This window comes from Cheilinus undulatus, linkage group 18 (assembly GCF_018320785.1).
Source record: "Cheilinus undulatus linkage group 18, ASM1832078v1, whole genome shotgun sequence".
In the NCBI taxonomy this organism is placed as follows: domain Eukaryota; kingdom Metazoa; phylum Chordata; class Actinopteri; order Labriformes; family Labridae; genus Cheilinus; species Cheilinus undulatus.
In genome coordinates this window covers 11,896,369-11,921,513 of record NC_054882.1, presented here as the reverse complement: position 1 = coordinate 11,921,513, position 25,145 = coordinate 11,896,369, and the positions used below count along the sequence as shown (strand labels likewise).

The window sequence follows — 25,145 nt, the reverse complement described above, 5'->3', positions numbered from 1 at the left end:
CCAATCTAAATTGGACCGTGGGTTGAATATGGCCCACGGGCCATAGATTGGACACCCCTGTTACATGAGGATAGCACGCTCCTACAAGCATGATCATTGATCACTAAAGATAATTATTGATCTCTGTCCTGTTATATTATAGATCATTAGAGATTATTATTGATCCCTCTGTTATTCCTTCACCACCCCTCCATTCTATAGTGGTACAGCCTCCTCTAAACTAATTCTAATATTGATTATTATAGATCACTCTAGATAATTATTGATCCCTCTCTGTAATTCCATCACCACCCCCTCCACCCTATAGTGGTACAGCCTCCTCTAAGTGGACACGCCCTTAGGACACAGTGATTGGTTGTTCAGACGGCCAAGCCTTCACAGACGGCTGCTGATTGAACAGTCACACAGTCGCGGTCTGATGCTGCAGAGTAGGGTGGGGAAGCAAAAGAAGAGACCGGAAGTTCCTACAAAATAAAAGCCTGAGAAGGTGTACACAGGTTTCAGAGGAAGTGAAAGAATCTGATTGCCACTGACTCACAGAAAATTTACAGATAAATCTATTGATCCTCATCAGATATAATCAGTTATAACTGATGTTAAGTCTAATAGAAGAAGATCTGAGAAAAGTATATCATCAACTCAGAAAATAGTGACAGCAGCAACAACAGGTATACTGTGTATGTTTTAAACTCTTATTATTTAAAGTTGTGTATTTCTTTCTTTTTTTTTTTTTTTTTTGTATTTCTATATGTTTTGGTCACATGGTCGCCTAAGTTCTGAACAATGTGTGTGTGTGTGTGTGGGTGTGTGTGTGGGGGTGTGTGTGTGTGTGTGTGTGTGTGTATATATATATATATATATATATATAATACAATGTGAATCGAAAAATGAATAAATAAATATAAAGAAAAATAAAAATGTAGCTCGTGTCACACTTCGTCTGAGGAGAAAATGATTTCATTTTATTTTGGTAACTGATGCCGGAAGTCCTCCTCGTACTTGTCTGAACACTTGACAGCGATGATGCTGCGGTCTGCTTGGTCCCGGACCGGCTAGAAAGGCTCCATCTGGTGAGTAGTTCTCTCCGTGGAGAGGATTGTGAAGCGTCCAGGTCCTGAAGGAAGCAGAGAGTTCTGAGGATCAACAGTAGACCCTTAGTGGAGGTATGTGGTCCACATCTTTATCCTCACTGTCCTAGATGGTCCCAGCAAGTCAAGGGGGGGTCTCTGGATCCTGGACACTTTGTTTCTCTAAAGCCCCCTGGCTGCATGTCTGGGTGTCTGCCTTGGGTCCTGGTCCTCTCCAGGATCTAATAAGGTGTTTGGCCCAGATGGAGACCAGGTCTACGGTTCTGGTCTCACTTTGGAGGCTTGTCTTTGCTTTGGGCGAAGCTGAGGAGGGGGGCGGATTTAGGGAGGCGGTTTCTAGGTCGCTGATGGATCTGTAGAGCCGATCCTACCGGATGGTGACCGCTTTCTTTGTGTCAAGTCTGCTGAAGTAAAAGTGTCATCCCTCCACACTGATCCCTGTTCTAAATCCAAATCTAGACCCTTAGACTGTCCGGATATGAACTCTGATTAATCTAAATTCATCTGAGCTTTCATTCATGTGAATTCGGTTTGAATAGATTTAGATGTAAATTGAATCTAGAGATTTAAAGACATGCCAGAGGAGAGCCTGATTGTGTCAGAGCTGATTATTAATGTTCATGCATCCTCATAGAATCTGGATCGGAATTTCAGAAACAACAGAGAGTCCTGGACAGGTAACAGCAGCTCACCTGTTTATTGTAACTCCCCTGCAGAGCAGCAAGCCCTGAGAATAGGAGCCTAACTTTATTAGAGCCTTCAGGTTTGATATTATCAGAGCTCAGCTGTGTCTGACTGCTCTGATAAAACCAACGCATGCTCGTTTATCCTCCTCACTATCCTCCATCACATCTTCATCAGGGAACAGTCCACGCCATGCAGTAAAGTTGCCGCACCCTCGTACGTACGCTGCATGCACGCACGCACGCACGCACAGGCGCAGGACGGGCACACTCACACGCACGATTCATCACATCCTTGATACAGTGGTGAGGAAGAGGAGGGAGGAGGGAGGAGGCAGGTTTGGAGGGTGTGCCTCGGATCTCTGGATCCAGTTTAGCAGATCTGGTCTGAAGGAGATTCATTCATTCATTTCTATCAGCGTTACCTATTTTAACTAGCTGACAGTGAAAATGTACTTTACTGTAAAATTATCTATAAACTGTTTCACTACCACGCGTGTCAGCTGGAGTTAAACAAATAATAAATCATGCTACACTCTGTTTTATCACTTTATTTCAAAATAAAAGTCCCGTGATTACAGCTGATCCCTGACATTAAAGAGCCTGTAAATTACAGGAGTAAGGTTTTTGGATGATCCTACTAACTATAATTTTTTCTAATTTTAATAAAAATGTGTTTATTTCACACATTCACAGAGTATTGTAATTAGAATTTCTCACAGTTGAAATTGTTTTTTTAACAGTCAGTAATTGGACCATTTACTCAGACGGTCGCTCCACCTGACATTTTTAATGTTTGAGATGAAAAAAGTGTTAATTAATAATTTTATTCAAATAAACTGAACATGTATTCAGATAAATAAGGTTTCATGGAAAGAATGCCATGAAATGATTAATTTATTTCAAAGGAAAATACAGATTGAGACACAGAGATGAGGACATCATGTGACTGAGTCTTAATGTGAAGAGAGGCTGAGCCAATCAGAGCTGAGAGAGGAAGGAGACAGTCTGGTAGTTAGTTTGTCTCACTGCTCTCATCCCATTTGGTTTAACAGATGTCAGCACAGAACAGATAAACATCTGGTATCTGATATCTGGTCACCTTAGAGCCGGTACTGGCCAATACCGATGCTAAACCGATGCATTGGTACATCCCTAAGTCTCAGAGAGGGCTGATCTCATTGATTACAGGAGCTGACGTTTAGCTGTTTGATTCCCTTTAACATTTCTAATAATAATGGCATTAAATGAAATAATGAAGAATGAAAACAGATGATATTTAGAGTCAGGAGGAGCCTGAAAAACAAACAAGTGTAGCCCTCTGGTAGGGCTGGGTTGATTATGGCGTTAATTAAAGTTAGATTAATTGAACTTTGTTTTTTACCTGGATTATGATTAATAAATTATTATCACAGCCCCAGCCAGGGCTTGGCAATTACGGCAAAAATCACGATTAATTGAACCTTTTACCTTGATTACAATTAATTAGCAAACAACTGAAAAGAACATGCACAGATTCACAAACATTTGAAATCAAAACACACATCAACTGAAATGAAAATGTTTTTCGTAAAAAGTCAAATTTTTCCAATAAAAGGGGAAAAATTGAAATAATTGCCAAGGCAGGTTTATGTCGGTTAGAGGCTTTAAACGTCCTTTTCGATTATTTTTCGATCAATTGCCCAGCTCTACCCCAACTCAGTTTGTTCTTCCTATATTTTAAAGTTAAATGCATCAATACTGTGTCTTTTAAGAATAGAATTATGTGGCTAAATCTAAAAAAACATTGTTCTCTTTAAATAAGTCTGTGCCCTCGTCATTAAAGCAGGGTGGTACTGGTTCCAGTTTAATTGGCAAGTTTCAGAGGAATTTTCCTGGTCTGACCTCCTAATGAAGATTTAAGATGATACCAATTTTCTGTCTTTAAAAAACGTCTTTATTTTTTCAGGCTAATGTTTAATTTGATGTCCATAATAAAACACAGACAGTCTATAAACTTTATCATTCAAAAAGTTCACCAGACCACATGACGATCTCCCATTTTAACTCAGACTCTTTATTATTCACTCATTATTAACACTCTTCATCCTTCCTTGTTCATGTAAGTCATGAATAAATCAAATCATAAAAACAGAAAAAAATAAATAACCAACATGGCAGCTTTACGTGGGTTAGAGACTGTAAATGTAAGATAAAGGCAGAAACAGATGTTGAACATAATCAGCCCAAAAATGTCTGTGATCTGCTGCTCTGTTGCAGTGTTAATATTGGCAGCCCATTTTAGATTTAGTCATAGTTTTAGTCTTAAGACAAAAATAGCTTTAGTTTGAGTCACATTTTAGTCCTGTTCATCCTTCATAGTTTTAGTCTTAGTCAATGAAAACTCTAAAAAATTTAGTCCAGTTTTAGTTGACAAAAAGTCCTCACATTTAATTTTTACTTTTAGTCACATCATATTTTTTTCTCTCTTAAGAAATAGCAAAATTGTAAAAAATCACTCATTTTATACAATCAATAGCCTACATGTAATAATCTGAAATAAACTGATAAAAATACTAACAAACATTGGATAAATTTTGATTAATATTGGTACTCTTACTAATGCACCTTGATTATCAAACTCTTTATTGATAATATTAGTAATGTTTATAGGAATATTGGTGCAATTGGGGTGGAAAATGAGACTTTTTTTAACAGAACTCATGCTTTATATCTATTTTATATTATTAATTTTTAAATAATTCTCATTTAAAGGACCACATTTATTCAGAACTCTTGCTAAAAACTAAAATTCCAATTTCTCCATGTGACTTTGAACACATTACAATAAATTCATTTTATTGTCCTTGAATTGCCAAAAGTCCGAGCCTCTTTAAACACATCATAATCAATGTTATTATGTCAGTTTCTTTGACTCGCTAATTAGCATTTGTCCCGTGGAATTTAACTCAGATTTCAACTTTGGATTAATATTTTTTGACTAACAGGACTTAGAACAAGGTTTTGGAGGTTTTTTGCCAGTCTGGCATGGACATTTTAGTCTCGTTTTGTCTTTGTAACAAAAAGTCATCTACTTTTCATCAGAGTTTTTATCATCAGTAATCTATTTTTTAGCCTGTCCTCGTCCCGTCTCCAAGAGTACCTGGATGCAGCCGAGGACTTCACACCGGAAGTCGGAAAATCGCTGCCATATCTTGTCTTCTAATACCGGAAGTCACTTGAACTGAACGTCCTCTTCGTTGTTTTCTCCGTGTGTCGCCACCATGTTAATAGAGGCAAGTCCACCACATAAGGAAATACAAGAACACGAAAAGTACAGGAATTTTTGGCTTAACAAGCACAGCAATAACATTACATTTATTTTAATCAATTGATTTATGATCCGAATTCATGTATCACTGACCACAGACATAATATGCAGCAGAGACACCAACATCGCCACCATGTTTCCAGAGGCAAGTCACTACATCATTCAATACAGTAGACAAGGATTGTGCACAATTTCGGAATAAAAAGCTCAATCAGATTACATGGATTTTAATGAATCATTATAATAAATGATCCATATTAAAATAATAATTGATCGTGAAACATAAAAGCAGAATCTGCTTTCTTGTATTTTCTCAGCTAAATGAAAAGATGTACTCCATACTTCAAATAATTTTTCATCTACTTGTATTTCCTTATGTGCTGGACTTTCCTCTATTAATATGGCAGTGATGCATGGAGAAAACAATAAAGAAGACGTTCAGTTCAAGTGACTTTTGGTATTACAAGACGGGATATGGCGGCGCTCGTCCGACTTCTGGTATGAAGTGGAGGTCCTCAGCTGCATCCAGGTCCCTCTCTCTCGTCTTCCTCCTTGAAAAAAGGTCGTTTTTCATTACAGTTTTTGTTAACAAAATTAACACTGCTCTGTTGATAACTTTACTTCTCTGAATCCTTTAAATCAGGGGTGTCAAACTCAATCACAGCAGGGGCCGGATTCTGGATTCAGGACTAACCTGAGGGCCCAACAGGGTCACCTTTTGAGCCATAAACTGCCAACCTTGCTTCACTGGTAATCAAATATGGAAAAAAAAAAACTTAGCGCTGATGATACACGATTTTGACATTTAAAAAGTTAAAAAGATAAGTTAAAAGCTCACAATCTGAGAAAAGTAAATTAATTAGCTTAAAAGGGTAAAAACATAAAATTGCAATTGAAAAAATTTTCAAAAAGTTTTTAATGGCAATTATATTAGAAAGAAGTCAAAGTGAAAATATGATTTAAAATGTTAAATTGTGAGTCTGAAAGGTCCAACTATGGGATTATGAAGTCAAAGTTTGGAGTTGAAAATATGAGGTAAAATACAAAATAACTGGTTATAAAGGTCAAAATATGACTTACAACGATTAACAAATTTATTAGACCACCCTAACCCTAACCGAAGTAAGGTTTATGCCACAGCTGCCCTAAATTAACAGCATTGGTAATTACCAAAATCATTTTTTATGTTTCTGCAAAGGTTAATACACCAATATGTAGAAGCTCTTTAACCCAAATGATATTTTAATGCTAAAATATAATTATTATTGTTATCCATGAATTTTCAAATTTCCTGATTCACAAAAAACTGTAAAAATAGTAAAGCACATTAATATTTCTTGATTAATATGTCAAATTATAGTTATTTACTTGCTTTCCTGAACAGAAAAATGAGTTTTACTGATGATTGTTAAATCTGCCTTAGTCAGTATTTTCAGACTCTTATAGCTTTACTGAGTGAACACCGCTGTACTCAGCTTTAGTCCTCTACTATAATGGCTCTATTGACAATCGTCTGCCTCATTGTTCCACAACTGGACTCAGCTCCTTTCTCTCTACCACCACACCAGTGGGACGTCAGGACACAGGCGGTGACTGACACAGAGTCTGGCTCTTAGAGCTGATGTCAGTCTCAGTCTGAGCCCAGAGCAGCAGCACTGGTCCTGGTCTTTGCTGGGCTAAATACACGATATCAACATGAGGTAAAAGTTCTACTGAAACCAGTTTACCTTTAGATCTGTTTTTGGTGGTTTACAGTCTGGGACATGTTTTTGTCCCCTGTCTTTCAGAGCTATAGCCATGTCTTCTGCTCAGAGATGGTTTAATGTTTGGGACATCTTTGTGTCCTCTGTCTTTCAGAGCTATAGCCATGTCTTCCAGCTCAGCCATGGTTCGCATCCTGATAAAGGGTGGGAAGGTGGTGAATGATGACTGCACACAGGAGGCCGACGTCTACATCGAGAATGGCATCATCCAGCAGGTGGGGAAGGAGCTGATGATCCCAGGTGGGGCCAAAGTGATCGACGCCTCTGGAAAGCTGGTCCTCCCCGGGGGCATCGATACCAGCGTTCACCTGGAGGAGAGCTTCATGAACGCCACCACGGCTGACGACTATTACAGCGGCACCAAGGTAACGTCCTCCTGGAGACAGAGACCAGGGAGGGTGTAGGCTGGAGGGGGTGGTGAAGTTTCAGCCTGTTTTTCAGCTGAAGCAAAATAGAAGAACTGTGTTTCTGTGGATTAGGATTCATATGGAGGGCAGCTTTTTTCTAAATTTAACCAGACACTCTTAGATGTTCCCATGACTTCTAATGTGCTGTTATCTGACAGAGATGGATGAAAGCTCTGCACTTATTCTAATTTTAACCAAAGTGTCAGAGAGACTTCTTTGGTTTAGGTTTGATGGTGTCAGAAAGTTTTCTTACACCCTGGATCAAACACTTTTGTTCTTTTTTTAGGCGCTGCGTCACTGCTGTTTGGTAAAATGATGACAGGTGATCACAAAGAAGGCTGTGGGGCTTTATAAGTGTTTTCTAGTTTAATGTTCCTATGGCTGATGCATCTGGTAATGAACCAACCAAATTAAACCAAACTAGACAGAAATCATTAAGGCTTTTTTTGAAAGTTTTTAACTGCTGACTGAAACACGCTGAAATTTATAGAGGTGAACCTTTATGACCTCCAGAAACAAACAAGATGGTTAGAAATAAGACAATTTATTTATTATTTAAATTAGGCAGTTTACATTTTTTAACGCTGAAACACCCGCTACAAGAGAACTGAGGTAATAACCAGCAAAGTGCAAAAACAGACAAGTGAGTTTGACAGGTGTTTCTGACAGACGATTCTGACAGGTGTTTCTGACAGGTGATTCTGACAGGTGTTCCTGACAGGTGTTTCTGACAGACGATTCTGACAGGTGTTTTTGACAGGTGATTCTGACAGGTGTTTCTGACAGGTGTTTCTGACAGACGATTCTGACAGGTGTTTCTGACAGATGATTCTGACAGGTGATTCTGACAGGTGATTCTGACAGGTGTTACTGACAGGTGATTCTGACAGGTGTTTCTGACAGGTGATTCTGACAGGTGATTCTGACAGGTGATTCTGACAGGTGTTACTGACAGGTGATTCTGACAGGTGTTTCTGACAGGTGTTACTGACAGGTGATTCTGACAGGTGTTTCTGACAGTTGATTCTGACAGGTGTTTCTGACAGGTGTTTCTGACAGGTGATTCTGACGGGTGAGCCTGACAAATGATTCTTACAGGGGTGTCTGACAGGTGTTACTGACAGGTGTTTCTGACAGGTGATTCTGACAGGTGTTTCTGACAGGTGATTCTGACAGTTGATTCTGACAGGTGTTTCTGACAGTTGATTCTGACAGTTGTTTCTGACAGTTGATTCTGACAGGTGTTTCTGACAGGTGATTCTGACAGGTGTTTCTGACAGGTGTTCCTGAAAGGTGTTTCTGACGGGTGATTCTGACAGGTGTTTCTGACAGGTGATTTTGACAGGTGTTTCTAACAGGTGATATTGACAGGTGTTTCTAACAGGTGATATTGACAGGTGTTTCTGACAGGTGATATTGACAGGTGTTTCTGACAAGTGAATCTGACAGGTGTTTCTGACAGGTGATTCTGACAGGTGTTTCTGACAGGTGATATTGACAGGTGTTTCTGACAGGTGATATTGACAGGTGTTTCTGACAGGTGATATTGACAGGTGTTTCTGACAGGTGAATCTGACAGGTGATTCTGACAGGTGATTCTGACAGGTGTTTCTGACAGGTGTTCCTGAAAGGTGTTTCTGACAGGTGATTCTGACAGGTGATTCTGACAGGTGATTCTGACAGGTGTTTCTGACAGGTGATTCTGACAGGTGATTCTGACAGGTGATATTGACAGGTGTTTCTGACAGATGATTCTGACAGCTGATTCTGACAGGTGATTCTGATGGTTGAGCCTGACAAATGATTCTGACAGGTGTGTCTGACAGGTGTTTCTGACAGGTGAGTCTGACAGATGATTCTGACAGGTGATTCTGACAGGTTTGTCTGACAGGTGTGATGTTTCTTACAGGTGTTTCTTACAGGTGTTTCTGACAGGTGATTCTGACAGGTGATTCTGATAGGTGTGGTGTTCCTGACAGAAGTGTTTGACAGGTGAGTCTGACAGGTGTGTCAGAAAGGTGTGTCTGCTAGGGGTTTCTGGCAGGTGTTTTTGACAGGCGTTTGTAGAGGTGTTTTTAAAAGGAGTTACTGACCGGTGAGTCTTACAGGTGAGTCTGACATTTTTTCAGACAGGGGAGTCTGGCAGGTGTTTCTGAGAGGTGTGCCTGACAGATTTTCTGACAGGTGAGTCTGACAGGTGTGGTGTTTGCCCTAGTGGTTTTTACTCTCCAAAGTCTCAAATTATGACCCTCCCACAGTTCTATCTGAACAATTAGATGTCATGCAAGCATTAGCCAATCAACACAGAGGCCTGGCTGTCACCGACTCAGTTAGTATATGACATCACTTCCTGTTCTCTGTTTCTACTAGTTGCTCTGGGTCAGTGTTAAATTCTTAATTTTCTTAAAATCATATTTGACTTTTTTCACGTTAAGTACATTTAGTTTGTCACAATATATTTGTTATTGTTTATATTGGTTTATTTTACTCTAAAAGTTCAACAGTGTTTCTCCACTCTAAGACACAATCTACATGCTTTGACAGTTATCACTGCTGCTGGTGAAACAACCTGGAAGCATGGACTAAAATTATCATGGCTGCTGGTAAGACTGAGGGAAATCGTAGACTAACTGTAAGATGAATAAAACAAAACTAAAAGACAACAAGACATCGAAAGATGACTAACAGATGACTATAAGATGACTAAGAGATGACTTAAAAACTTGCGGATGACAAACATACTAAAAGATGGCTAAAACACTAAAGATGACTAAAAGACAACTGATTAGACTGAGATAGTCCACTCAGGATCACGGGGTTGTGATGATGCTTCAGTCTGTGGCATTTAGGGATAATGAAACTAATAAACAACTATGAGATGACTGCTAAAATACTAAGAGACGACTAGCAGGCTAAAACATGGCTTAAAGACTAAAGACGACTAAAAGACTAACACACGACCAAAACACAGTCATACAACTAAAATACCAATTTAAAACTTGTAGGCGACTAACATACTAAAACGTGACTGACAGACTAACAGAGGACATTGCTTTCCTCCGGTGCTTGTAAGAGACCTGGATAGACCACTCTTCGCTGGTAAACGCTGGTGACAGACCCTATTCTCTCCTCACCCCTCCCTCTCCTCCTGCTGCTATGCTCAAGAATGCCTCCAGAGACAAATGCAGATCAGTATCTGTTGCCAAGGATACCGGGGGGCTGCTGTTAAGCCTTTTCACTCTCACTATTGTGCATGGAGACAATGGTTCTCAGACCCACGCCCCCCTTTTTCCCCCTCCCACTCTCCAGGGTCATCTGACAGATGGAGCACTTCTACACAGAACACGCCCTGTTTTCATTGGCTAGGATTATTAAGATACTGTCACTTTAAATATCTGTTTGTAGAAGCAGAGAAGGGCTGATTTAACAATGTAGCTTTAAACCCCTCTAGATGAGTATTTGGGGTTCAGAAGGGTTGAAATGAACCTCATAATGACCAGTTAAAGTTTGTTAGTTATACTGGTTATACTTAGTTATAGTTACAGTTATAGTTATAGCTTTACTGAGTCTATAGAGCTCAGAAGGATGAATATGACCCTCATAATAACCATTAAGATAAGAATTAAGTCAAGTTTAAGTAATAATTATTTAGTCAGTTAGTCAGTGATAGAACTTATAGTTAGTGAGTTGGTTAGTTAGTTCATTAGTTTATTAGTTATAGTAGTATTAGTTAGTAAGTTAGTTAGTTAGTTATAGTAGTTATAGTTAGTTATAGTAGTTATAGTAGTTATAGGTAGTTAGTCAGTTAATTTTTCAAATTAGTTATAGATAGTTAGTTACAGTAGTCATAGTTAGTTAGTTAGTTAGTTATAGTAGTTAGAATTAGTTATAGTAGTTACAGTAGTCATAGGTAGTTAGTTATAGTAGTTATAATTAGTTATAATAGTTACAGTAGTTATAGGTAGTTAGTTAATTATTTAAAGTAGTTATAGTCAGTTACAGTAGTTATAGTAAGTTGGTGAGTTAGTTATAGTAGTTATAATAAGTTATAGTAGTGATAGTCAGTAAGTTATAGTTAGTTACATAGTTAGTTAATTATCTATAGTAGTTACAGTAGTTTTACATACCCAGCCATCAAAGTGTCTCAAGACGTCTTAAGATGTGTCTTAAGACACATTTGTTGAGATGTCTTGAGACGTCTTGGTAAGTCAAGACATGTCTATAAGACGTGTCTATAGACATGGGTCTTAAGATGTGTTAAGATGTCTTGAGACACTTTGATGGCTGGGTATTAATTAGTTAGTTAGTTAGTTAGTTAGTTAGTTAGTTAGTTAGTTAGTTAGTTAGTTAATTAGTTAGTTAGTTAGTTAGTTAGTTAGTTAGTTAGTTAGTTAGTTAGTTAGTTAGTTAGTTAGTTAGTTAGCTAGTTAGTTAGTTAGTTAGTTAGTTAGTTCGTTAGTTAGCAAGCTAGCTATGGTAGTTATAGTTATAGTTATAGCTTAACTGAGTCTATAGGGCTCAGAAGGATGTGTATGACCCTCAAAATAACATAAAGATATGCATTAAGGCCAGTTTATGTTATAATTAGTTAGATATAATTAGTTAGCTGGTTAGTTATAGTAGTTACAGTCATAGTTATAACTGAGTCTATAGAGTTTAGAAGGATGCATATGACCCTCATAACAGCTATAATAAAGTTAAGCATTTTTGACTTTAAGATTATGTAGCCATGTAACTCAGCTGATTGCAGCCTCTTGTATTCTTGGACTGCATGAATCAGTGCAGGTTTATCGTGAGCTTCAGTTGGTTTAAAGTCTGCTCCTTTAGATCATCTCAGTTGGCCTTTTAAACCACAATAAAGTCAGAACAATAACATCCATTCTACATAATGCTGGACTTTAATGAAAAAGGAGTGTTTTCACCAAAAGTGACTGACATGAAGAAAACAAGCATTTGTTGGCAGATTTACTCTTCACATGTTAAAAGTTTGGCTGACATGTGTGTCATTTTCAGGCTGCCCTTGCTGGTGGGACAACGATGGTGATGGCACATGTTCTACCAGAGAAGAACGAGTCTCTGCTGGAAGCCTACGAGAAGTGCCGCAGCTTAGCTGACTCCAAAACCTGCTGTGACTACGCCCTACATGTAGGAGTGACTTGGTGGGGGCCAAAGGTACTCCAACACTCAGAATTCCTGTCCTCATGTTCTTTTTTCACTGGACTCTGGAGCATTAAGGGAGAAAACAGCATTATGATTCTGACATTATGGCTAATAATCAAATCTAAAGCAGCGTAGACTGAATGGTGTCGTGGCTGATTAGAGACAGTAGGAACCGCTCTGTCCATGAGTGAATGCATTTTTGAAACTCCTGGGTAGATCACCTCAGCTCAGATTCTGGGTTTACTCAGAGTTAGTAGTTTAAATATCTGTGTTGTTTTCTGGTTATTTGAAGAACGTATAGACGCACCTTTCTCTCAGATTCTGACTTCAGCTGAAAGCATGAGGACTTTTAAGGGGCACAGGTTTCCTAACTGTTGGGTTAAACTTTATCTATCTACTGAGCAGACAGCCGGGTTTTAGTCTGACTTGTGGCTCTTACCCACATGTCATTTCCCACTCTCTTTCCCTGTTTTTTTTTCAATCCACTTTTCTGTCCAAATAAAGACAAAAAGGCCCAAAGATAAAGAGATTGATTGATGAATGGAGAACCTACTGTTTAGTTAGAAATAATTATTTTAGATCAATCATTCCCCTAAAATCAAGCTCAGGATGGTTGATTCCCCAGCTGCCTCTCTTCCTGCAGGTTCGAGCTGAGATGGAGAAGCTGGTCCGAGAAAAAGGAGTGAACTCCTTCCAGATGTTTATGGCCTATAAGGACATGTTCATGCTGAGAGACAGCGAACTCTTCCAGGTGCTACAGCACTGCAAAGACATCGGAGCGATAGCAAGAGTCCACGCTGAGAACGGGGAGCTAGTGGCAGAGGTGAGGGGAACAATCTCATCTTATTTAGGTATCTGCCTTTATCATTGACTCATGGGTTTATCTCATTTATATATCCACCTTTATCCTTGACTCATGGGTTTTTATCATTTATATAACCACCTTTATCATTGATTCATGGGTTTTTCTCATTCATATATCCACCTTTATCATTGATTCATGGTTTTTTATAATTTATATATCCACCTTTATCACTGACTCATGGGTTTTTTCTCATTTTTATATCCACTTTTATCTTGTGATTTTTGGGTTTTCTAGTCATTTATTGTAAACTGATTTTAGGACACTGTCTCGTCTCTTCTCAGGGGGCAAAGGAAGCATTGGATCTGGGGATCAGTGGCCCTGAGGGCATTGAAATCAGCAGACCTGAGGAGGTATGACAGTTTGGTTCCTTAGGGTTATGGTTAGGGTTGACCCTTAAATGTCATCCATGTTTCTGACTAGTCCTCACAGTTTTGTTTCTTTACAGTTAGAAGCAGAAGCCACCCACAGGGCCATTACCATCGCCAACAGGGTGAGTGATATCTGTCTAAGACAAATTTAGAATGTACAAATGCAGATATTTTATTGACCCTTTAGTGTTTGTGTTTGCTGACAGGCCCACTGCCCCATCTACCTGGTGAACGTCTCCAGTATGGCTGCAGGAGACGTTGTGGCTACTGCTAAGATGCAGGGTAAGTGTTTTTTTTCTTCTACAAGTCTACCTTCATTTATGTAAACCCTTTAATAGCAAATGTAAAGGTATAAAAAGATCAAATCTCTGTTCTATTATTTACAGACATGAATGATCCACAGCTCTAAACTATATTTAATGGTGTTACAGTGGGAAGAATAAAAATATCCTTTAACAGGAACAAACCTGGAGCAGAATCAGACTCATGTTGATCATGTTGTGGGCAGATAGAGAGAAGCCTTCACACAAGCACAGAACTCCTGAACAGTTTTTGGATTTACCAGGTTGAGCTGCATGTGTGACTGCAAACAGGTGGCTTTTTCACCAGGACTTTACCCCCAGATTTTTCTTACAGCAATGTAGGACTAGCAGGAAAATCTGGTATTTGTCAGCATAGTGTTCTCCACATCTTCTCCACCCTACCATCAAACTGGCTTTTAGTTCAGGGATGGTACGAGGACTCACTCCACATAGTGGCCTTATCTGGTTTTGAGGAACACCATATTGAAGTTGACCTATCACACGGCTCTATCCAGATCAGTCAAACATGCTGATTCTTGGAGCAGACTCCTACTGACCTCTGTAGCAGGGCCATGCGCCCAGGTGATGACAATCAGGAGACAATCAGGGACCTGTTTGTCAGATTAACACTGATTTACACTGGCTCCCATCTTTAGATATTTGAATATTCAGACTCTCTGGGTGAAAACAGGACGATTATTTTTAAGTGGACTGAATTTCAGTATCAGTGTGTCTGTTTTATGAAGACTGGTCTACTAGTCAGTAGTGTTGTAGTACTCGGGAACAGTCTTGGTCTTGAGACCGGTCTCAAGATCACATTTTGAAAGTCTCGCACTGGCCGGACTCGGGATTTTCCATCAAGACCGGTTGAGACAGCACTGATCTGCTATTCCTCAACTTCATTAATGGGATAATAAGGAGAAGCACCTGCTAAAACAACAAATAGCTACACCTGCAAAATCTCCAAAATCAGTCCATCTAAACAGAAATACCTCTGAACACTTACTTTAGGCCTCACTCACCTGACAAATCTAGATTAACATCTCATTTTCAGATATTTAAAATAATTCTAGACTTGTCAGTGGTTTTTAAATACTTACAAGGCTTTATTTTTTACAAGAAATTAGTTGAATAAATTTTTAAGATTTGAGATTTTTGCATGTTGTGCTTTGGGCAAGTCTTAGTCTCAGATAGTGTGGTCTTGAGTACAACACTACTAGTCAGACTAATGTTTTTCAGAAACCCCATCCTAAAGCGGTAGAGTCATCCTTTCTTTGTTAATCCTTTAATCTCTTGTCTGTTTAATCCCTTGTCAGACACTCTTTTCACTCTCATTTATGTTGTCCTGTCTAAACAATAGGTAAAGTGGTCCACGGTGAAACAACCACAGCCCACTCTGTGCTGACTGGGATGCAGTACTACCATCAGGACTGGGCCCACGCCGCGGCCCACGTCACTGTGCCCCCTCTCCGTCTGGACCCGAATACTCCCAGCTTCCTCATGAGCCTGCTGGGAAAGTGAGGGGAACGCTGCAGAATCATTATCATCATTAAAGTCAGAGTTTGATCTGTTCTGGTTAAAACGTGTGACCTTCATCTCTGCAGCGATACTCTGAACATCCTGGCCTCAGACCACCGACCCTTCACCGTCAAACAGAGAGCCATGGGCAAAGACGACTTCACCAAGATCCCCCACGGACTACCAGGGGTTCAGGACCGGATGAGCGTCATCTGGGAGAGAGGAGTGGTACGTGAAGCTGTTTGTTCCTGTCTGACATTTTAGTGAGGGGATTTGCCTCATATCTGTTGCAAAGGTCTTATTACACTTCACACAAGATTTTTGACTTCATTAGTCAAATAGTCTCTCCAAAGTTTTTTCAGTTGAGAACTTCCAGAACAAGGGCAGTTGTGTCGGAAGTAAAACAAAAACACACTAAAATTAGCTTCTGATACTAAAATGAGAATGAATTATTCTTATTTTCACAGATTGGAGGTAAAATGGATGAGAATCGCTTCGTAGCAGTCACAAGCTCTAACGCAGCCAAGATCTACAACCTGTACCCAAGGAAAGGCCGGATCATTGCTGGAGCAGATGCTGATGTGGTGGTCTGGGACCCCGAGGGATCCAAGTATGAAACCAGAGCTATCCATTCATCGACCGACTTGTCTGGCTGTAGCTTTTATCTCTCCTCTCTGAGGCTGACTGTCTGATTTAATGGACTCTCCTTTCCCTCTGTCTGCAGGGTCATCTCTGTGGAAAACCAGGTCCAGGGAGGAGATGTGAACCTCTATGAGGGTCTGCGCTGTCATGGCGTACCGCTGGTCACCATCAGCCGTGGTCGTCTGGTCTACGAGAACGGCATGTTCACGTGTGCTGAGGGCTCTGGGAAGTTCTGCGCTCTGAGGACGTTCCCTGATTTCCTGTATAAGAAGATGGTTCAGAGGGAGAAGGTAGGAGAATTAAATATTTATCATTTTAACAGTGAAAAAAGCCAGCTGATATTTTCACCCTCTTGATTCCAAACTCACCAACAAATCAGGATTATAAAATAACAGAAGATCTGTCCTCATCTAAGACCTCAACAAACAGAGTCAGGATCAAACAGTCAAGTTTAACCTACAGCAGCTGGACAGACCGTCTCAGTTTCAGTGGACTTTGGCGCCCCCTGTAGACCAAGTTTAAATGTAAGTCTCTAGTCCCTGTGAAACTCTTATGATCCTTAATAATCCTGAGGAGTCTGGATCAGAGAGATCCTGACGACTCTGGAACAGGGAGGTCCTGAGGAGTCTAGATCAGAGAGGTCCTGAGGAATCTGGATCAGGGAGGTCCTGAGGGGTCAGGATCAGAAAGATCCTGAGGAGTCTGAATCAGGAAGATCCTGAGCAGTCTGGATCAGAGCGATCCTGTCCAAGTTAATTCAGCATCTGGGACCAAAGTGATCAGGATTTTATGATCCTTCATGAAAGAAAACATATTCAACAGAAACCTCCAAATCACGCTGAGTCTGAATCTACAGAATACTGTTTGATGTAGTCCTTGATAGAGTTATTGATCATTGAGTCGGTCATTGGTCATTGATAAATTTATTGATTACTTATATGTTAACAATGAAATAATTGCAGCTGTGTGAATCAGTGAGATGAGGAGTCCTGGGAGGATCAAACCTTCCAGACCCCCCTTTCTACTGGGGGCTGGTGGGGGGTGGGGGTGCTGGGGAGGGGGTGGTTCTGCAGAGAAAGGTGGGATTATATTTGTGACTTCCTGCTTGATCTTTTAATCCCCAGTTCCTCTAGTTTCTTTTCCTGATTAACAAACAAAGTTTAAATCAGTGGTTCCAGATTATTGAGTCTCTGAAGCCCTCCAATGTGGATCCTGGCCCAGGTTTGGATCCTCAGATCCTCATAAAGCCTGGTCAGGAAGCTAAAGTAGCTTGCAGACAGATCATACTCACCAGTTACAGGACTATTTTTAAAATTTTAGTTTTCTCTTTTATTCTTCTCCCTAGGGCAGAATGATATGATGATAACGGTCTCATGACTCTAGAGAAAATCCTGGACTGTTAGCTTAGCTTAGCATTAAGACTGGAAACAACAGGAGAGTTTACCTCAGTCTATACAAAGAACAAAAACCACCAACATCTGATTCACTTTTAACCATAATTTCTCCTTTTATGTGATAGTATAACGTTATACAGGGCTAGTGGGAGGAAACACTTAAAATAGTAACTTTGGATGTCACACCCTTCTACTTTCTTCAGTTTTTACCCCTAAGCCTTGAAGTTTAGGGGTAACTCTAAACCTTTATCTTAGGGTCTAACCCTGAAAAGTTCATCCTTTAAAATAAAGAGCCATGATGCCAAGCTGTATGAATCAACTGGTCCCATTATCCCTGCATATCCCATACCCAGTAATGATCCTGGTTTATCATCCTTGTAGAAACTTCAGTAATAAGGTGAATAGATGACAAACATGAAGTTTCTGATTGGCTGGATCAGAAAAGCACAGTTGGGGGGAAAGGAAATGAGGGGGGAATCAGCTGAAGATTAGAATTTAGATGTGCTCAGACCCAACTCCATGGGTCGTCCTGGATCAGGCTAGCCATCAAATAGCCCCTTATTGTTACTGATGACCCGTGAGTGATGTGGAGGTCACAGGGTGAGTGAAGCGTGGGGTGAATGTGAGACAATAGATCAACATATACGTTTTTACATCTCTCTCTGATACATAACATGGAAGATAGCATTATTTGTAACAGAACACAACATTTTTAGGTGAGCAAAGGTACTAGAATGGATAGACTTAAAATAGATTGAAGTGAATGCGACTTTATATTTAGTTCTAATAACTGCATCAATCCTGCGAATCACTGACACCAGCAACTTTAGCATTCTTCGTTTGTGATGCTTTTCCAGGCTGTCACCGCAGCCTCTTTTAGTTATTGTTTGATTCTGAGGGGTTATTCCCTTCAGTCTCCTCTTTAAATGCATGCTCTAAGTCTGGAGATTGACTTGGCCAGTCTAAAACCTTCCACTTCTTGCCCCTGATGAACTCCTTTATTGTTTTATCAGCGTGTTTTGGGACATTGTCTTGCTGCGTGATAAAGGATCTCCCAATCAGTTTGGTTGCATCTTTCCTAAGATTGGCAGACCAAATGTTTCAGTACACTTTGGAGTTCATTTTGCTGCTGCCATCATGTTTTACATCATCAGTGAAGATTAATGAGCCCATCCCAGAAGAATCCGTGCAATCCTAAGCCCTGACATTACCTCCATTGTGTTTCACAGATGAGCTTGTGTGTTTGGGATCATGAGCAGATCCTTTCTTTCTCCAAACGTTAGCCTTTCCATCACTATAGTAAAGGTCCATCATTGTCTCATCAGTCCATAAAACTTTGTCCCAGGATTTTTGAGAATTTTCTCTGTGCTTTTTGGTGGTTTCCAGCCCAAACTTCCAATTCTTCTTGCCATTGAGTCATTTGCATCTTCTGGAGTAGCCTCTTTACTTTAGTTTAAGAGGTCTTCTGCCGACAGTAGATGGTGATACCTTCACTCCTGTCCTCTGGAGGTTGTTGTTGATATCACTGTTTGGTTGAGCCTAGTTTCTGAACCTCATACTCATGTCTGCTGATGTGATTCTTTACCAGGCCATTAAAGCTGTTGAATGGAGCCTTACTTTTAAACTACAGTACTTAAAGAACCTGAAACCTTCAGTGTTGGTTTATGAACCTTATATCCATGTCTTTTTATCTGCTGTTTCTCTCAGAGTCAGGCTGTTAAAGCGGTTGAACGGGAGCCTTACCAGGGGGAAGTTGTAGCGGTGGCCAACTCAGGGAAGAGGGACCTTGGGGCACCAGACCTTGACACTCCGACCCGTCCCTGTACCCGACATGGGGGCCAGAGGGACCTCCATGAGTCCAGCTTCAGCCTGTCTGGTGAGAATCAACAGATTCATTCAATTGTGAAGAAGAAGGCTGAAGAAAGGAGAAGTGTTTCATGTAGTAATTGGCCTGATGAGGGTGCCATTTCTACAGCTGTTCAAAGCCTTTTTGCTTTGGACTGAAAGGTTTAGGAGGATTAAACTGGTTTAACAGTATTTCAAGCTTCAATAAGACAGGTTAAAGATTTAAAGCACCAAATATAAACCCCTCTTAGTTATATTCTCCAAACTGATTCATTATCAGCTCACATTTCTGGGTGGTTATTTATTTTTTACGAATAAATTTGAGAAGAAGTGCTCAGGTCTGAGGCTGGATTAAAACTACAGTTCTTGGTTTATGGTCCTAGACCTCAAAGACAAGTCCTGGATATTAAATAAATATATAGTTTAACATAATTCATATGATAAGATGAACAAGAGCTCTCTGTTTTCTAGTGAAGACAGTAGAGTGTTCTGTACTTTATACCCAAATATCTTCTAGGAATGTGCCATAAATCATACATTTAGCTTCTTATACTTTAGAATAATAATAAATCTGCACACCATTTCAGGGTTTTGTATTTTAATTCTGAACTGGTTCACCTGATCCCCCCCTCCTCCAGGAGCTCAGATTGATGACCACCTTCCAAAGAGATCCTCGGCCAGGATCCTGGCTCCACCTGGAGGAAGATCCAGCGGGATCTGGTAACCAATCAGACGAAGGATGATACCTGAGGAAACAGGTGGATGGAGGATGACTAGTTTTCTTTCTGGAAGCTTAGAATGTGTTTGAGGTAATGAGGTTTTAATTTGAACTCAGTAACTATTAAGACTGATGTATCACATGACCTTAATATTCTTTAATACGGATCAATACGGACGGCTAGAGCTCCAGTGTTAACCAAAAACAGGACTGAACTGTCAGTGGTTTATTTGGTTTAATTTTGATAATGTAGGGTAAATATGGGGGTGAGTCCGTTGTGTTACCTCACTGTAAAATACGATTTTGCACTTGTATCATGTTCTATTTAGATGCCTTTTTACATGATTTCATGTCACAAATGTCACAAATGTCTTTGTACTGCGAGCCTTGGGAATGACAGAGTTGTTAAATCACAGATTCTCTCAGTTGCTTTGGCTCAGTTCTTAAAAATGGGATGATGTTTGTGTTAAACCAGTCCTGACTGTATGAAGACATTTTTGTGCTGGAGGCCTTCAGTTCAGATTCTGTCTTCATCAGTAGAATACTTAATCCAAATCTCGTGTTAATGATGTCCAGATAGATCAGCTTTCTGTTCTGTTAATTTCCCCACAGTTTCTGACATACATCATTGTTGACTGAACATTAACCCTCTGAGGTCCAAGGGTATATTCTCCATTTTAACATTATTTTTTAATTCACATTTTTAAGGTACTTCCCTTGTCAATCTCATGGTCCATTCTACTCGTGAACATGACTGTGAGATTGACAGGCAGATTGGTGCAACATCTGCAGTTTTTTCAGGCACTGTTCCGTACCGTTGTAGTGAAAAAGGAGCTGAGTTGAAAGGCAAAGCTTTCGATTTACCAGTCAATCTTTGTCCCAACCCTCACCTATGGTCATGAACTCTGGGTAATGACTGAAAGAATGAGCTCACGGATACAAGAAGTCGAAATGCGATTCCTTAGGAGGGTGGCTGGGCTCAGTCTTAGAGATAGAGTGAGGAGCACATACATCCAGGAGGATCTCGAATTAGAACTGCTGCTCCTTCACGTCGAAAGGAGCCAGTTGAGGTGGTTCGGGCATCTGATCAGGATGGCTCCTGGGCGCCTTCCTGTGGAGGTCTTCCAGGCACATCCTACTGGGAGGAGACCCCGAGGAAGACCCAGAACTCACTGAAGGGATTATATGTCCCATCTGGTATGGGAGCACCTTGGAATCCCTCAGGAGGAACTGGAAAGTATTGCAGGGGAAAGGGACATCTGGGTTTACTTGCCTCACCCACTGCCACCGCAACCCAACCCTGGATAAGGAGAAGAAGATGGACGGAAGGTACTTGCAAATAACACAATACCGGAGTGTTTTATAGCAAAATTTCTCAGGACAATCTCAGCTTTATGCATACTGAGGCCCATTTTTATAACTTATTTTAGCCCAAATGCTGAATTTTGAAAACCGATCTTTGAACAATTTTTAATCTTTGTGAAAACACACCTTCACTCATGTGGACCAATTGTTTTGATGCTTGAAATAGGTTTACCAAAGTCTTAGCTCCACAAAAGTAGTGGAATTCATAAGTAAAATGATAGGTGTGTGCAGAAAACATGTCTAAAATGAAATTTTGTCATGTACATTTTTGAGCATAAAAGTTGTCTGTCATTCTATTTTCACCAAAATGAAGCTGTGTCATCTTTGTCACTGCTTCTCTCGCTCTGGTCTCTCGCCTTACCTCTCCTACAAAAACTGTGAAAGAGAGGGCCTTAGGGATTCCAGAGTGCCAGTAGGTTTGGAAAGGTCGACGGACAAAGGATTCATCCAATAACGCACAGTGAGAGGTGACAACATGCACCCATTCCTCTTTTATTGGCCCTGCAACTAAGGATGTGAACCATGTAGGATGGCAAGTGGAAACAGAAGTGAAAGATGCGATTCTCCTGTTCACGAAAGTGTTTGAACTGCATTTCTACGACATAAAATGACAAAGATATTAATAAAAACATGGCGTAAACGTGCTATTAAGTGCTTAGACCTCAGAGGGGTAAATATGAAATTTAAAAGAGAACCAGTGAGACAGCACTGTCAGAGTTCTGTCATTTTGGTCCAATCAAAAATAAACATGTAAATAAGGCAGAGAAATGAGCATCTAAGCTTTTAGTGGATTAGTGTTGGCCTATACCAAACCCTAACTCTGTCATAGTTTCAGTTAGCAGACGCTTTAGTTAAAGATATCTACATCTGATAGTCGTGCTTCTCTTCTCTTCTAGAGCTACAGCCTGACTGTTAGGGTTAACCCTAGCCCTACACCTTACCCCACCCTACCCTAACCCTAACCCTAACCCTACCCTACCCTACCCAAACCCTAACTCTGTCACAGTTTCAGTTAGCAGATGCTTTATTTAAAGATATCTACATCTGATAGTCGTGCTTCTCTTCGCTTCTAGAGCTACAGCCTGACCGTTAGGGTTAACCCTAGCCCTACACCTTACCCCACCTTACCCTAACCCTAACCCTACCCTACCTGAACCCTAACTCTGTCACAGTTTCAGTTAGCAGATGCTTTATTTAAAGATATCTACATCTGATAGTCGTGTTTCTCTTCTCTTCTTTTGCTATCGCCTGGATATTTAACACCTCCCTGACATTGGTGAGCAATGAAACCATGGTGGGGACGAGGACTGTTTCTGGAGTGGTGTGATTTCATAAGCAAGGGATGAACATAAGGCCCGATGACACCGACCTTTGACCTTTGACCTAAACATTAACAGAGTGGATATTTGTGCAGAATTTGAAGATAATCCACCAAGGCCTTCTTGTCATCTCGTTCACATACAAGGGAAGAACATGACGCTCAACATTCTTGACCTTTGACCTCCACAACCTGATCACTTCATCATTCAGCGTGGACTTTTATGTGTTATGCAGCAATTTTGAATAAAAAAAAACTAAAAGAATTTTTCTGGAGAGATTACAACTTTCTAAATTAATCTTTTTTTTAACCCTGAGAAATGTGTCAAAGCAACTGAAAAAAAACGATGTCAGTGAAAATGGACTGAGTCCCAGCGTGACGAAAAACTTCTGAATATAAGTGAAGCTTTTTAATCTGTTAATTTATTTTTCTATGTCCTTGTTTATGCGGTTTTCTGTTCCTGTGTTAGATTATATTTTCTTATTTTTGTTTGATGTTAATTCCTCTGTGATAGAGTATATTTCCTTTTGGCTGTTTTATGTTAATATTCCTGTGTTGTTAGATTATTTTTCCTGCTAAGATTGAAGACTTTGTTGGCCAGTTTGTTTAACAGATTAGCATTTGTGCTCATGTTTACAGCCTTATAGCAGAACAGACATCTGTTCCACCCCCACCAAATGTGAATGAACCTCTACTGTGTGCATGGTAGCATACTTAGATCTACTCTGTTAGCACTGATGCTGCTGATGTTTCCACTGACGGCAAAAATCTCACCCAAACTGCCTTTTTCTCACCCGAAAGCACCATCTCATACTGCCGTAGATCACTTCCTGTTGATGGCTGAGGTTGCTTTAGGGCAGGTTTAAATGTTCCTTAACACACCACTGTGACACAGAGATGGTGAAGTGATCCTCTTGAGCAGCAAAGCACTGAAAATCCTGTCTTTAGTTACTGAAGTTATCTGTAAATTCTTGTCTTGTATTTTTGTTAACTCAGTCAGGGCAGCACCTCATTAAACCTGTTTAGACTGTTATCATCCTGCTACAGAATCAGTGATGGTTTCATCTTTTTACCTTTTCTGTCTTTAGTAACTCTAACTAACTCTGGTGCCCGTGAACACTCTGAACTCCTCTCTTACTTGTCTTTAGTAACTGTACTCTGTTTTCCTCCTGTTGGTTCTCTGGTGCCCAAAAACACTCTGAACTCCTCTCCTATTTGTCTTGCAGCTTTTTATCACATGATTTGAGTGCAAATAAACCACCATGAAATCTCAGACCCAGTCTTGTATTTGCTGTTATCTTTCTTCATTCTGCGTTACTACTTATAAATGCCAAAAGTTGGGACGTTTTTTAAAATGTGACTAAAAATGGAACACAGTAATTTGCAAATCCCTTACAACAGAAACTATGTTTAATTATAAAACAGCACAGAGACAATATATGATGTTCAAACTGATAAAGTTTGTTATTTTGGAAGCACACACACATTCTCAATTTGATGCCAGCAACATTTTCCAAAAAAAGTTGAGACAAGGCCAAGAAAAGTCCGGGAAAGTTATGGAGTGATGAAAACACCTGTAAAATTTCAGAAGTGAGAGGGGTGATTGTACCACGACTCTCCTGAAAAGCTCAGTCATTCACAGAAAAATATAGAACAAGGTTCTCCACTTTGTGAAAGACTTTGAGGGCAGTTCCTAAGGAACCATTAATGATAGGGTAAGGGTTCTCCACTTTGTGAAAGACCATGAGGGCATCCATCCATTTTCCATACCGCTTATCCCCAGCTGTCACTGGGCGAGAGGCCGGGTACACCCTGCACTGGTCGCCAGCCAATCGCAGAGACAGACAACCAGGCACGCTCATGCTCACACCTACGGGCAATTTAGAGTCACCAAGCAACCCCCACACATGCAAACTCCACACAGAAAGACCCTGACCTTCTTGCTGTGAGGTAACAGCGCTAACCACTGTGCAGCCGTGCAGCTGTAAATGCATATACTAAGGAAACATCAATTATAGGGTTAGGGTAAGGGTTCTCCACTTTGTGGAAGACTGTGAGGGCAGATACTAAGGAACCATCTATAATAGGGTTAGTGTAAGGGTTCTCCACGTTGTGGAAGACCAGGAGGTCAGATACTAAGGAACCATTAATGATAGGGTTAGGGTAAGGGTTCTTCACTTTGTGGAAGACCAGGAGGGCAGATACTAAGGAACCATCTATAATAGGGTTAGGGTAAGGGTTCTCTATTTTGTGGAAGACTGTGAGGGTGGCTACTAAGGAACCATTAATTATAGGGTTAGGGTAAGGGTTCTTCACTTTGTGGAAGACCAGGAGGGCAGATACTAAGGAACCATCTATGATAGGGTTAGGATATCCCTTGAGACGTACACTCAGGTTTA

At 40.3% G+C, this 25,145-nt stretch overlaps 1 protein-coding gene across 2 annotated transcripts; it reads left to right on the top strand.

Annotated features, from left to right (window-relative positions):
- Window positions 1–1,093: 1,093 nt before the first annotated feature.
- On the top strand, window positions 1,094–23,992 carry dpysl5a (dihydropyrimidinase like 5a). Of its 2 annotated transcripts, none has more exons than XM_041812038.1 (13): window positions 1,094–1,163; window positions 6,939–7,209; window positions 12,265–12,423; window positions 13,055–13,234; window positions 13,558–13,626; window positions 13,722–13,766; window positions 13,851–13,926; window positions 15,307–15,463; window positions 15,551–15,692; window positions 15,932–16,074; window positions 16,189–16,396; window positions 19,208–19,376; window positions 19,984–23,992. In XM_041812038.1, exons 2-13 carry the CDS (start codon window positions 6,949–6,951, stop codon window positions 20,067–20,069), a joined length of 1,695 nt encoding a protein of 564 aa, XP_041667972.1. In that variant the 5' UTR covers window positions 1,094–1,163; window positions 6,939–6,948; the 3' UTR covers window positions 20,070–23,992. The 2 variants fall into 2 exon arrangements, with proteins under 2 accessions (XP_041667972.1, XP_041667971.1); XM_041812037.1 differs by lacking the exon at window positions 1,094–1,163 and adding an exon at window positions 6,724–6,781.
- The last annotated feature ends 1,153 nt before the right edge of the window (window positions 23,993–25,145 follow it).

Bases quoted from the DNA above. Each gene is read 5' to 3' on its own strand.
- dpysl5a (XM_041812037.1), top strand. The intron at 13,627-13,721 runs GTATGACAGTTT...GTTTCTTTACAG, and splicing joins AAATCAGCAGACCTGAGGAG to TTAGAAGCAGAAGCCACCCA. The intron at 16,397-19,207 runs GTAGGAGAATTA...TGTTTCTCTCAG, and splicing joins AGATGGTTCAGAGGGAGAAG to AGTCAGGCTGTTAAAGCGGT.